The 15,000-nt window shown below is 41.7% G+C and overlaps 3 protein-coding genes across 3 annotated transcripts in view; all 3 read left to right on the plus strand.

Moving 5' to 3' along the window:
- LOC137975646 (uncharacterized) overlaps window positions 1-7,069 on the plus strand; it is a 16,530-nt gene extending 9,461 nt beyond the window's left edge. The window contains exons 7-9 of the mRNA XM_068822795.1: window positions 1,917-2,045; window positions 4,537-4,740; window positions 5,642-7,069. Coding sequence (XP_068678896.1) covers window positions 1,917-2,045; window positions 4,537-4,740; window positions 5,642-6,064 — 756 coding nt within the window. The 3' untranslated portion in view covers window positions 6,065-7,069. The remainder of the gene's footprint in view (window positions 1-1,916; window positions 2,046-4,536; window positions 4,741-5,641) is intronic.
- A 1,921-nt stretch (window positions 7,070-8,990) lies between these two features.
- LOC137977345 (uncharacterized) lies at window positions 8,991-9,872 on the plus strand. Its single transcript, XM_068824573.1, has one exon. The coding sequence runs from the start codon at window positions 8,991-8,993 to the stop codon at window positions 9,870-9,872; it is 882 nt and encodes a 293-aa protein (XP_068680674.1).
- A 715-nt stretch (window positions 9,873-10,587) lies between these two features.
- LOC137977346 (uncharacterized) lies at window positions 10,588-13,071 on the plus strand. The gene has a single exon (XM_068824574.1). It carries the CDS (start codon window positions 10,588-10,590, stop codon window positions 13,069-13,071), a length of 2,484 nt encoding a protein of 827 aa, XP_068680675.1.
- The last annotated feature ends 1,929 nt before the right edge of the window (window positions 13,072-15,000 follow it).

Below are 15,000 nucleotides of genomic sequence, written 5' to 3' on the forward strand. Positions count from 1 at the left end.
AGTCGAATCAAATCGAACCCGGGCCACATTGGTGGGAGGTGAGTGCTATTGTCTCTTCACAAGCCCTGCTCCATTTTTCACATGATGCATATTTGATGGCCTAAGCTCACACAAGTCCCCTGTAGCTCTGTTGCAGAGCATTGGAACTACAGTAGTCCAACTGTCCCAGATTCAACTCTTGTCATCAGGGCTCAGTTTTTTCTTAAGCAGAAAAAATGATCACTGTATTTATTGATCTGTCTTCAAATTTATTCAACTTAGTTACATGTACCATCTCGCTGAATAAGTACTTAAGGTGTAAGTTGCGCACAGGCCGCTGGGGCTCACACAGCTAGAGTTTATCCCACAAGCAATTGCAAAGAGAGTTGACACACTCACTGTTCAAATAACCAGTGTGTCATTCGAGTCAGCACATCCCCAACTGCCCTTCCCCCCAAGCAAAGTTGTTTCCATCTCCACGTGGCATTCAGACTAAAGGGTATCAACATTTAAAAAGGGGGGAGGGGAGGGAGGGGAATTATGACTTTTCTTTTGAACCGGAAAAGAGGTTTTAGAAAGAAGAGGTGTATTTTTGATTCAGTGTCTCAACCCTTTTGAAATTGCTTGCAGTTTCAAGTAGCATGAGAGCATCATGACTACCCCTGGATTGGATGCCAGGGCATCGCAGGTTACTCCCAGGAGTACATGCATGTCACCAGTGCCCATTATTTTACATACTAAGGTGGGGCTAGAGATTGTGGAGCAATCTTTCTAGTGAGAACCAGGCCAAGTCCCGCACACTAGCCACTACACCGCCATGCCTCAACATGCTTAATGTTAGGGTGTAATAGTGTCAATTGTGTTACATGTATGTTTCTCAAGATTCTTTGCAAAATAAAATCTGTTGTGTTTCTCAACCACATTACTTGGCTTGGTTTCTGTTGAGTGTGAATACATTGCAGATACTCAACCTTGAGGACTGGATCCAATTTAAAATCTTTGCACAACCAGATTGACCTTAGCGAACTAAAATTTTTTTCTAACAGTGCCCACCTATCCTTGAGAAGCCAATCAACTGCTGGATTTTATCCGTTGGGACAAAAAAGGATTCGCCATTGATGTAATGTAGTGTTTGTGTCAGTGGGAAGCAATTTGAATTCTAAGCTGACATTCTAGACTGAGCCTTAAAGGAAACCTCCACTAAAACAAGAATAAAACTTCAAAATATTTAACATAATGTTTTCAATCAAAATTGTTCAAACGTTTTTTAATGGAATCGTTTGTATCCGAGATAAATGAATTTCAAAAACGCTTGTTTTGGTTTTCAAATTTCCTGGGCGCCGCCATCTTGAATAATTGTGACGTGTTATGGTTGCTCTTTTGTATTTGCACAAAGAGCTTTTGTTTTAAAACAATAGGGCAACCATGACACGTCACAATTATTCAAGATCGCGGCGCCCGGGAAATTTAAAAACCAAAACAAGCGTTTTTGAAATTCATTTATTTTGGATACAAACGCTCCCATTGGAAAACTTTCGAACAATTTTGATTGTGAACATTATGTCAACTATTTAAAGATATATTCCTGTTTTAGTGGAGGTTCCCTTTAAAGGGATGAAAATCAAAGAGAACAATAATTTCACCCTCGTGCACGTTTAGGCAATAGGTCCAAAAATTAGTTAAATATTACATCTCAAAGAGCTTTTTCGAAGCTTTGACGACCTTTGTTTGAATTGAGTAGAGCTATTGTATGATAAACCCCCCTCGTTTGAAAACGCTCCGCTGCCTCTCAACTTCTGGTAATTGTGAAGAAGAGCTCCCCAAAAAACTTGTCGGCCGACTGTCGGTCAACTGTCGGCCGACAGTTGACCGACAGGTTACCGACAGTCTACCGATGATGTTAAAAATGTGATAATTTGGCTAACTTGTATTTACAGCATGGTGGTGTAGCATTCCTGTACCATCCATGTGCAGGACAAGACCTGAGAGAGAAGCTACGCGCTATGGCTGTCAGCTGTCTTCATAGGCATGTTATTACACCTTATGAGCGATTGAGTCCATGTAAGGTATGAAATTTTATTGCGCTGTAACTCAGCCAAGTGGAAGTTGTTGAAATGGCGACTTTCTTTTTCTGTTATGACAAGGGAATACTTAGTCTCCTTTGCAACCATTTTTTGCGATGTCACTCAACGCTCAAGTTTCACTGGGTGGAGGAAGTTATGTGGCATCGCGAAGCGGAAAATTGTTAAAATGGTGACTGTCTTTTTTTGCTATGACAAGGGAACACTTAGTCTCCTTCACAGCCATTTTTTGCGATGCCATGCAGCGCTCAACTTTCACTGAGTGGAGGACGTTGCGTGACATCACAAAAAACGGCTGCGAAGGAGACAAGGGAACACTAGGAAAAAATCTGAATTGTCCTTTCCAGAAGTCGAACCTATGACCTAACGATCACTAATTTGAATGCTCTGCCACTGAGCTACATGTATTGGAGACTCACGCTGTTGAGATGGCAATGTTATTGTCTAGTTATACTGCTTGGTTGAAATGTTACAATCTCACCATTGTGATGAAGAAGATGGTGAACCACTGTAACTGAAATTAAATTAAATGATACAATTTTTTTCCCATGACAGCTCGGGAATAACCGGAAGAAATCCGAGTACTGCTTTGCCGAGTCGAACCTGCTTCGACCTTCTCAATAACAGCCCCGTTTACACGAGCATTTTTTATGTGACAATTTTATGCGGCAAATATATTTGATCGTGTAGACATATAATCGTTGAAAATTCCCATTGAAGCCGGTCAGCAATGCCTTTGAACAACAGAGATGAAGCAGAGGCAAGGCGAACCAGGTGATCTGGTGACGTAATTTGGAGGACTGGGGAGAAATATTTTAACGCCGTATCTCACAACCGCGCGCGGCCTTGAATGTTATTTTCGGCTATTACGTGGTGTAAGCCTCGCACAAAACGTCCCGAGAGCCGTCTTAAAACTTTTGTTTAGGCTTATTTTCGAATTCGACATGGCAGAGGCGAGGTTATTTTTCGTCGGTACCACTTGAATGTTCATTCAGTAACAGGAAATGTGGGAGACACGGAATTATCTGTAGAGTTTTGGCGATGAAAATACTGCAGGAAATTAGGAAACAACACCTAAGGCCGCGCGCGGTTGTGGGATTTTTCTTCGCAGTCCTCCAAATTACGTCACCAGATCACCTGGAAGTTGCCAGGTCGTTCTCCAATGGCGCTCACTAAGAGGCAGGAATTTGCCACATGTTAAGTGACGATTCGTCTACACGAGCAATGGTGTGGGTGATGTCACAGCCGTGTTCCATACTCTCATCTAAACACGGCTATTGACCAACGAGAGTGCGCGTACTATCCTAATTATATTACGTCCAGCATACTGCCAAGCATACTGCCAAGACTAGAATTTTTTATAACTCTCAGATTCATGTCCATATTTCAGAGGTCGACTCGCTTCGACAATGTTGTCGCTTATGACGTAGATTGCGGCGATTTGACTGAATTCTGCTTGGCTTCATGAAGACGATTACGTTGTTACCCCTTACCATGGGTGCTCTGCTGCGATTCGATGGAGATTGGTGCATTTCCATCAAAGCGGAGTGTGCTTAATAAGACTCGTTACTAGTCCACCTCATTGCACGATCTAGCAGTATGCAGTTGAAACGTCACGATCTACGTCACAAATGCTCACATTACGAAAAAAGAGAACAGCACAGTGAATAAGTACGAGCTTCTTTCACGATGAACAAAAGCCCATAAAACAACAGAAAAAGTAGTGCTTTTACTCCGGGAATAACTTCGATGGTTTTCGTTCCCGATTGATTCAAAGAACAACAGTTGTAATACTTTTCAGTGACTTCGATTACCTTTTGTGCTTGTCTTAATATGGGCATCGACCATGATTAGTAAGAGGTTTAATTTTATCTCTCAGATAGTACTCGTGCTATTGAGTGTCGTATTCTTAGTTCGGTCGTGTCGACTTCGTGGATTCGCTTTTCGCACGAGAGCTGGGCAATAGAGTATCCCCTTAAGAGGTGGAAGAATAATGTACAGAATATGGAATTCACACATTGCAATTGCGGATGTAGAAGGATTTTCGTAGCGAAAGATCATGGCAGTCTGTCAGTGAGACAACTGAAAGCAGTTATTGCAGAGAAGCCTGAAAGGAAAGGGAACTCTATTTAAGTGTCTAGTCTTCCAGCGCTGGAGCACTAATTGTGGACACAGTAAATTTTGGTTTTTGAGGAGAGTAGAGAAACAAAAAACTCAACCCACATATAACGCCGACTCTGGTAATCGAACCCAGGCCGCATTGGTGGGAGACTTAACTATTAGAGGGTAACGTGAAGTGCTAGTTTTCTACCCATATGAACCATGTGAGCGTTAGCCCTACTAATGGAAATGGGCCCACACAAGGACAGAGAAAAAGTCTGACCAGGATGGGAATTGAACCCAAAGGAGCACTCTGATCGTTGTCCGAGTATCCCTTAGTCACCAAAGAAAAAATTCTCGTTTTTTTTTTCCTTAGCCTATTGCGATGGTTGCTTGGAGCTGCTGGTACGCAGCATCGCGAGTGAATGTGTCAGAAGGGAAGCAATGGATTCAAGAGAAGGCCATGAAGGGTCCAGCCAGTCATGTGATGGAGAGTGGAGAATATAAAGACGGATTAATAACTGCTGCTGAGACTGTGTCAGACAGATACGACTCCAATCTCTGTCCTGACAAAGTAAAGGTATCTAGTACAGCTAAGACAGAAGAATAAACCCCACTTCGGATAAGGACTATAAACCGTGGGCCCAGTCTCACAACCCTTGTTCATAAACCCTGTGGGACGTTAGAGATCCCACACACTATTTGAAAAGAGTAGGCTATGGACTTCCCGGTGTCTGGTGTTTCCGTCAGCAATGTGGTCGGCTTGGTGTAATCTTCTGAATGAACTACTAATCGATGAGATCACGTAAAAGTAAAAGGCAGTTGTCACATTGCAGGCCGAGTCCAAGTGCTGAACTTGTAAACTAAACTTATCAATAAATCATTATCCATGCGTCATCGATGAAAAAACTATCGTTGTTCGAGTCAAGTGGGCGTAGTGCACCTTGGTTGGTGTGACTTCGTCTGAGTTGCTTGAGTGAGTGCTTAAGAGGTAGCGCCTTCTCTAAACTCCGTCTGTAAGTAATACATCTGATATGATATAATAATAATAATAATAATAATAATAATAATAATAATATAGATTTAGCCAAGCCTAAAAGCGGAGCTCCAGGGTTATTTATTTTTAAAAGTTAACTTGGCTTGAGCCAGCGATCCAATCAAAAACCGGTACCTGGTCAGCAGTAAACTTTAAAAAAGCTGACCCGATGAGCTCTAACTTGAGCCCGCGATATGGTCACGTGATACTGGTTAGCGGATACCTTGTTTTGGGTTGCACCACAGAGTTTCACATTGACGTACGGCCGTACGGTGACCAAACCCAAATCTTCTCGCACAGATGGGTTATCATATGTTTTTATCAATGGTGCTCCGCGGAGCTCCGGTAATAATATTGATAATGATGATGATGATGGTAATAATAATAATAATAATAAGCTATGCTTCAGAGGACGTAACTTTCCCTATATCTTTGTTTCTTTCAGTTAATGCTCCCTACATTACAGAAAGGACAGGGTCATCTCCAAGTGCCACAGCGCGACTCACCCGATCACGACTGGATAACAAACAACCGTGGAGAAACTATTTCCATTCAGAACTCCGAACAAGTTGTTATTGTCAATGAACAGGTATCAAATGAAAGCAAAGTTGACCCGTACAATGCGGCTTGGGCTTTGGGAAGCGTGATTTTTCTCTGTTTAATTCTTGGCGGTGTGATGCTTTATACGCAAATTTGGAAAAACAGGGACCATTGGTGGAGAATCGAAGACTACAACAGCAACACGAAATTCAGTCTCATGAAAATGAAAGGGCTTCGATGTAAGCCAAGAACGTTTGCTAGCAAAAGAACGTCAGGCTACTCGCGTTTGCTGAATTCCATCCCAGAAGAATTGGACGATGATATTTAAGAGGGATGCAACTTAAAGACGGAGACATCGATGAAAGGGGTCACTTCAGGCTCTGTTTTTGTTCGAATTTATTCAAGCACGACTGATTATCCAAGATGGCGATCACCAAACAGCAACACAGAGACGGAAGCCTTAAAAGATATTTACAGGGATAGAAAAGTGACAGGGGATTAAAAAAAAAAAAAAAGAACGACGTGTGCATGTGTCTTCGCGTTCAAAGTCGATCATGATCAAATGGTTCATTTTTTGAGTTATTCAGTGATCTGAATACTGGAATACATTTGGTTTAAGCTGGCTTCACACAATGACAAAAGCACAACCGCAAGAAAAGTGGTATACGCATGCGCAGTGAGCTTTAGAACCAAAGAGCTGACAGAGAAGATTTGGACCCTATTCAGTTAACTTCAAGGGGAAATGATTATATGGTACGATTATCCACAGGGTATGCACAATATTTTCAGTGGTTGACACACCGTGAGCATAAATTTCGTGCATTCAACGACCTTACGTGTTTTCAGTAATAAAAAGCTTTAAAACGAAAACACAATGAACCCGCTATTAGACAAGATGGGTAAACACAACTACATTACAGTATTTAAAGTCGAAGTGTTGCAAACGGAAAAATCATGTATGTTCTAACTGCTTTTCCGGCATTGATTGAACAAATAGGTCGGAATATTTATTTTTGTATAGTTAATATATTATCTTCAAATTAAAATAACGTTGAAGGAAGCTTTCAAATCTATTGCCTTGTTTAATTTAATCGAAAGTAGAAAATGTTTAAATATTGTTTGTATTTTGATGCGAATTCTTTGCTTGGTTCATGACTGAGTGAGTGTCCCAAGACTTTTGCCTCTGGTCAGTGGCAAAAGTAGTTATTGGGACGCTTATGCCAGGATGGGGCTGAAAACCTCTCAGAAGTCATAAACTAAGCATAACCCCCTATTTCCCCCCTCCCCAATCAATGTTGAAAGAGACAAGGAAATGTCTGTTCACTGTTGGCAACATTGTTCTTGGGGGGAAAGGGGTAGGGAGGGAGGGAGGGACAATTATTAAAACTCTGTAAGAAAACCAACTTCAAAGAGTGAGTGTCCCAAGCCTTTTCCTACTGATTGTTTGTTTCTACTTAGAGGGGTCAATATATAAAAAGTGAGAGCTACTGTATGTCATGCAAGGGCACTTCTATTATTGTAGTGGAAAGAATAAATGATTCAGTGAGAAGAGCTAGAAAATCCTGTCCCGAAGAACCCTGTGGAGATCAAAGGCAGGAAATCTGGGGAGGAACCAAGGCTTGACTTCAAAAGAATTTGGAGGGCATCTCACGAAGACTGCACAGTGTTCAATTACATGAAAATAGCATTAAACGATTTAATAGGGAGTTCAAGCAAAGACCATTACTGCGGAAAACGTCATTCCAAAATATAACTGAACGCAAGTATTTTGCTTCTTGTTCACCTTGTACAATAAGAGCAAACTATCCTGAACTGAATGGGTACGAACGGTTTTAAAGTCAAAACAGAAACTGAATGGTTCATTGTCATATGCTCACGTTGTCGTCACAACCTAAAATCTGGTGATTTCACGTTGTTGTTTCGTGGAGTACGGTAGAGAAATGCACGGAAATTCGTGCTGCACGTGCAGCATGAGTATTTTTCCTTCTTAACCAATAATATTCTGGCTTTATGGCGTTGCCGTAGCCGTCGTCTTTGCTTAAACTTCCTAATGACAAGCAAAGGGAAAAGAAATTCACAACGAACCGGTTGTTTTTATAGTTAGTGGTAACGCTTTCCTATGTACTAACCGTCGATACCCATCAACCCCACGGCAAGAGCCCAGGCTTTGTCGTATCTCGTCCCGACAAAATAACAATTTCGACCTCATTCGGGCTTCTTCGTCAGAAAAAAACACGAATTGCTCTTTTTGATTGTTTTTTTTTTAATTCAGAATGGCAACATCTATCATGCGCGTATCATCATTAGCAGGTGTCCCTAGATATTCTTCTTCGTGTCTGCCTTGACGTCATATGCATGATTTGAGACTGGCCCGGATTACTCGAAGCATGGTTTGCGATAACCAGCGTTAAATATCATCGAAACCTATAGGTTTTAATACCTCTTAACCAACAGTTAGCGGTAACTAGGCTTCGAGCAACCGGCTTCTGCATGGTGTCAAGATTGGAAAATGAGGTACTTTGCAATCGGAAAGCTAGCAAGCTAGCGGATGCTCACCAAATCTGGCTCATCCTCGGTGTAAAAACCTGTGAAACTCACAGATGACGTAACACAAAGGAAAACAAAAGAGCAAAAAAACATCAAACAATAACCTAACCCCACCACGAGCTAACAAAACAAAGAAAAAGTTTCACAGGTTTTTACATCGAGGTAAACCCCCAAATCTAGAGCTCGATTCGAAGACAATTTACATCAGCTTTTTGTTTGCTCTAGTACCCCACCCTTTGAGTCAAAACACGCCATCCTCAATATATCTTTTTTTTCCGTATGAAAAGATACAATAAACATATGCAACTGGATCAGATGGAGGCAACCGATTGTTAAAAATAGATTTGACATAAATAAGCATACATTACGTGTGGCGGAAAGAAAGTCACGTGTAAAGAAGGACTTGTCTGAGTTTTGATCGATCGTCGGATCGCTTCGAGTGTCAAGTTGAGTATTGAGTTTTAGATTTCAACGTGTTCAAGGCCTGAAACGGTCGAGTGAAGTGGTAATTCGTATGGAAAATTGTAAAGAGATCATTCACCAGGAAATGAATTAAATATATCATAAAGATTCATTACATGGTCCTTCGAGCCGGATGAAATACAAGAAGGAGTAGAACAACAAAGCTGTTGCCGTCATCGAAGGATTTTTTGAATTGGAAAAAGGCGAAGTCTACTCAAAAAGGGTGTTTATGGACATAAAGCGTCATGAATGTCGACAAGAACAGGAAAATACGAGATGCACACAGAACCTTTGTGTACAAAACAGTGGGGAATGTGGAGAAAATTTTGACAGAACACGTGGGAGATTTAACGTCGTTCAGGGAAAAGTTAACGGCTCTGAAAGCCTTGTTGATCGAAAAATTGGAAACGACAAAAAAGCTGGATGAAACAATATTAGAGCTGACCAAACCAAAGGAACTGGAGAAAGAAATAGAAGATTCTGGTGAGTTTTGTGAGCACGTTTACAGTATTTTAGCGAAAATCGATTTGAGTTTGGAGAAAGGGAAACATGGCGAACACACACAGGCCCATGCGACAAATCAGGAAAATAGTATTACCAGAAATACCGAAAGCGCAAAAGTGAAACTACCTAAACTCGAACTCAAATCATTTTCGGGAAATTACCAAGAATGGCAGGGTTTCTGGGACACATTTCAATCTGCTGTCGATGGAAATACTGGCATCTCGGCCATTGAAAAATTCACCTATCTGAAGAGTTGTGTAACAAGCAATGCTGAATCCGCAATTGCTGGACTGCCTCTGACCGCAGGCAATTATAAAGTAGCCATTGACATTCTTAAGGACCGATTTGGTAAACCGCAGTTGCTGATATCAAATTATATGGATGCCTTATTGAAACTTCCATCTGTCAATTCAGTGCATGAAACAAAGAAATTACGTGAATTGTTTGACAAGATTGAAATCAACATTCGAGGTTTGAATGCGTTAGGAGTTGAATCACGGTCCTTTGGGAATTTATTGGTCCCAGTCGTGATGGAAAAAATCCCCTCAGAGTTACGATTGGTTGTAAGCCGTAAGTTTGGCAGTGAGGAATCATGGAATCTTGATGCCTTGTTGAGTGACTGAAAACTGAGTTGGAAGCCAGGGAAAGATGTACTGCAATGAAAACAAGTGGTGCAAATGCCAATACACCCAGGTTTGAACAGTACAAAGCAAGAAGCAAACAACCCCATTCTGCCTCTGCCCTTTACACAGGCAGTGAGGAATTTACTCAACAATGTGTTTTTTGCAAGAAGAATCACAAATCCATTAACTGCATGACCATCACTGAACCGAAAGCTAGGAGAACAATACTGAGACGAAATGGCAAGTGTTTTGTGTGCCTGAAGGGTGGCCATATCTCCACAAATTGTCCGTCAAAGGCAAAATGCTTTAACTGTGAAGGTAGACACCATGTAACCATTTGTGAAAGAATAAGGAACATTCCAACATCCAGGAATGTAGTTAGTGACGAGGCAACACCACATGGATCTGGATCATCTCAAGATAGGAGCAGAGAAGCTGGAACTTCAGCAATGCACGTAAGCAACAATGCCAACTCTGTGTTGTTACAGGTAGCCCAATCCTTTGTTTGCAGACCAGATAACCGACAACTTGGATTGATGCCCACGTGATATTTGATTCCTGTAGCCAGAGATCATACATAACCAGTAAGGCATGTGAACAATTGAACCTACCAACCATTGGTAAGGAGACACTTTTGATCAAAACATTTGGAGATAACTCAGCCTCTGTGAAGAAATGTGATGTTGTGCAATTGTGTGTCAGAACATTGGATGAAATGAATGTGTATATCACCTCATATGTTGTACCAGTAATTTGCAGCCCAGTGTCCAATCAACGGTCTCGAACCACGTTGGAATGCTACCCCTACTTGCAGGGTCTACAACTTGCATGTGATACAAGTGATTCTGTCAGTGTTGATGTGCTGATAGGAGCAGATTATTACTGGTCGTTCTTTACTGGGAACATCATTAAAGGAGATCCTTATGGACCAGTAGCCCTTGAAACCAATTTAGGTTGGGTTTTATCAGGACCAACTGTGTGCTCAACATTGACAAGGTCATGCACTGTGAATCTGAGTTCCACGCATGTGCTAAAGATAGAGTCTACAGAGATAAGTGATATGAAGGATGATCTGCAGAAATTTTGGGACTTAGAAACTTTGGGCATTAAGGAACATGAAACTTCAGTCTATGACAAGTTTTCAAATGACATCACATTTACTGGAAAGAGATACCAGGTCAAGTTACCATTCAAGGATAATCACCCCATGTTACCAGACAATTATACAGTGGCATTGCGTAGACTGACAACAACAATCAAGAAGCTCAAGAACCAACCAGAAATTCTGAAGCAGTATGATGGTGTGATTAGAGAGCAACTGCACAGTGGTGTGGTTGAAATGGTACCACAAGATCAAATACCACCGCCTGGAGATGTCCACTATCTTCCACACAGGACAGTAGTGAGACTTGACAGAGATGCAACTAAGGTGAGAGTTGTGTACGATGCCTCATCTAAAGTGTTTGGGCCTAGTTTAAATGACTGTCTGCACATTGGACCTTCTCTTAATCCCTTGTTATTTGACATTTTGCTGAGGTTCAGAGTCCATGAAGTTGCCCTAACTGCAGACATCGAGAAGGCGTTTTTGAACATTGAGATTGATCCTGAACACAGCGACTTTGTGAGATTTTTATGGGTTGAAGATCCGACTAAGGAAAGTCCAGAAGTCATGGTACTACGTTTTGCACGTGTGGTATTTGGTGTAAACTCAAGTCCTTTCATTCTAAATGCCACAATCAGACACCATTTGAACACATGTTTGCCAGTGGACAGTGCACTTGCAAGAGAGCTGTTGAAGTCTTTATATGTTGATGACTATGTGTCTGGAAATGGTGACGTGGATAGTGCGTTCAAATTGGCTAAGAAGATAAAGCTCTGTCTTAAGTCAGGAGGCTTCAATATGAGAAAGTGGAGTAGCAATTCAGAAAGTCTGCTGAAATCATTGGAACAAGATGAAGCTTTCAGTGATGACTTTGAAAAGAGCAATGGACCTAGAGTAGAAGAAGAAGACGAAAGCTTCTCTAAATCAGTTTTCAAGCAAAGTACAGAAAAGGAGCAAAAGGTTTTGGGAATGCTTTGGAACCCAACCCAAGATGAACTGATTTATGATCTGAACAAGACATTGGGAGATGTAGATGCCCAACCAGCCACAAGAAGATTGATTCTCAGTACAGCTACAAGGTTTTTTGACCCCTTGGGGTTGATAGCTCCGGTCATTCTTCCATTTAAGATGATGTTTCAGAAACTTTGCAAGGCTGGAAAAGACTGGGACGAGTTGGTCGATGCTGAGCTCAATCACCAGTGGCTGGCGACTCTATCGGATTTGAGACAGGCTGGAAGAGTGAGCTTTAAGAGATGTTATGCTAAGGGATTGAGTGGAGACAAGGTCAATTCAGTCCAACTTCACTGTTTTGCTGACGCATCGGAAAAGGCTTATGGAGCTGTGGTCTACATGAGAGTAGAGTATGAGGCGAGGGTGGAATGTCAGATAGTATCTTCGAAGACAAGAGTTGCACCATTAGCTAAACAAACTATCCCTCGTCTGGAGTTGCTGTCCAACTTAACTGCGACCAGATTGTTGAACAGCGTGAGTCAAGCATTAGACGACGTAAAAATTGACGATATTTTTAACTGGACAGATTCCATGATTTCGCTGTGGTGGATCACAAACACTGAAAAGGAGTACAAGCAGTTTGTCGAGAACCGAGTGGCCGAAATTCGAAGGAATTCACGCCCTGAGCAGTGGAGGTACTGTCCCACAGCAGACAATCCAGCTGATATAGCGTCCAGAGGAATCAAGTCTACTGAGTTGAAAGAAAGTAGCCTGTGGTTACGTGGACCCGACCTCCTGTCTAAGAGTAGTGAGCCGTGGCCAGTTCAACCGACAGTTGTACAAGCCAGAGAAGATTTAAGCGAACTGAAATCCTTTAAACCAGCTGTTTCCAGCTTAGTCACCACGTGCGTTGAAGGGAAGGAAGAAGAAGCGAGTCTAGATAACTTAATCAATCTTGAGAACTTTAGTTCTTTAACCAAGCTTCTAAGAGTGACTGTGTTGGTTGTGTTGTTTATTGAGAAATTGAAGAGGACGAGGTCCCGAGAAGGAACAGAAGAAGATTTTACGAAATTGTACAGACAAGCAGAGATGTTGTGGATTAGGCACGTTCAGCAAGAGATCCTAAAAAGCGACAAGTATCCTTAGATGAAGTCATCATTAGGACTTTATCGAGACGAAGAAGGGATACTACGATGTCGAGGAAGAATAGGCATGTCTTCCCTACCGTACGATACACGATTTCCGATACTGTTGCCGAGAAGTCAATATTTCACTAAGTTGGTGATTCTCAAGTGCCATGATCAAGTGATGCACAATGGAGTGGCAGAGACCTTGGTTCAAGTTAGGTCACGGTATTGGATTGTGAAGGGCAGACAAACGGTGAAGAGTATAATCAACAAGTGTGTACTGTGCAAGAAACTTGAAGGTCGTCCATATGGAACGCCACCTACCTCTCAACTTCCAGGGTTCAGATTGTCCGACAAATTTGCATTTACAAGTATAGGAGTTGACTTTGCGGGCCCTGTTTATGTCAAGGACATTTATCACAAGAGTGATGATATGAACAAGGCATACATCGTGTTATACACTTGTGCCTCCAGTCGTGCAGTTCATCTCGACGTCGTCCCGAGGTTGACAACCGAAGCTTTCGTGAGAAGTTTTAAAAGGTTCATTGCCAGACGAGGTGTTCCAAATCTTGTAGTGTCAGATAATGGATCCACTTTCAAGAGTGAAGAGCTGAAGAAGTTGCTAGCAGACCACCGCATAGAATGGAAATTTAATGTCGCGTTAGCTCCTTGGTGGGGAGGATTTTTTGAACGTCTCGTTAGATCAACTAAACGCTTTCTCAAGAAAACCTTAGGAACCGCGAGAGTCAGCTATGAAGAATTGCTCTCTGTTGTTGTGGAAATAGAGGGAATACTGAATTCACGACCTCTCACGTACGTGGATGATAAATTACGAAGTCCGTTGACGCCGTCACAATTGGTTATTGGTCGTCGCCTGTTGAGTAAAGAAGAGAAAACTCCCTCGGAAGCGCCTCAGACCAGAAGTGAATTGTCAAGACGTGCGAAGTATCTGACAACTGTTCTGTCCCAGTTTTGGAGACGTTGGCAGAAGGAGTACTTGACAGAGTTACGTGTCCATCATAATTGCCAACTGAAAAACAGGCAACCAACTGTCAATGTAGGAGACGTTGTTTGCATTCACAAGGACAGGACGCCGAGACTATTTTGGAATATGGGAGTGGTCAAACCCCTCATTACAGGACGAGATGGATTTCACCGAGCAGCAGTGGTGAGAACTCGAAGTGGAGATCGAGTAATCGACGTGACAAGACCCTTAAAGAAGTTGTTTCCTGTAGAAACTGATTAGGAGTACATGAACGTCAGAAAGGGAACACTGATTTTCCAATTACCTTTGTGGGAAACGCTGAACAAGAGCACGTAGCTGAACATTAAGGATTGCAAAATAACCAATGATGAACCCTCTCTTTTTTTTTTCTGTTTCTGTCGCTACGAACTTCAGTTGTTGATTGACCCTTGTCAATCAAGGAGGGGAGTGTGTTAAAAATAGATTTGACATAAATAAGCATACATTACGTGTGGCGGAAAGAAAGTCACGTGTAAAGAAGGACTTGTCTGAGTTTTGATCGATCGTCGGATCGCTTCGAGTGTCAAGTTGAGTATTGAGTTTTAGATTTCAACCGTGTTTAAGGCCTGAAACGGTCGAGTGAAGTGGTAATTCGTATGGAAAATTGTAAAGAGATCATTCACCAGGAAATGAATTAAATATATCATAAAGATTCATTACACCGATATTATGTCAATAGGGAGTTAAATTAATTAAAGCAAGGACAACGCCAGGCAATGTCGACGAAATCACCATTTCAAAATACAACTCAGGAACCTATGTTCACATGTGGGTTCCTGGTGCTATCGCTGGCATTTCGTTATTTCATCTTTTTCACGTTGCACTATCTTGTAAGTGGATTGCTATTGAACTGTTTCAAGAGAAAGATAGAAAACAGTTCGTTGTTGTATGCTCAAGTTGAGTAAAATTTGGTCATTTCACGTT

This window comes from Montipora foliosa, chromosome 11 (genome assembly GCF_036669935.1).
Source record: "Montipora foliosa isolate CH-2021 chromosome 11, ASM3666993v2, whole genome shotgun sequence".
In the NCBI taxonomy this organism is placed as follows: domain Eukaryota; kingdom Metazoa; phylum Cnidaria; class Anthozoa; order Scleractinia; family Acroporidae; genus Montipora; species Montipora foliosa.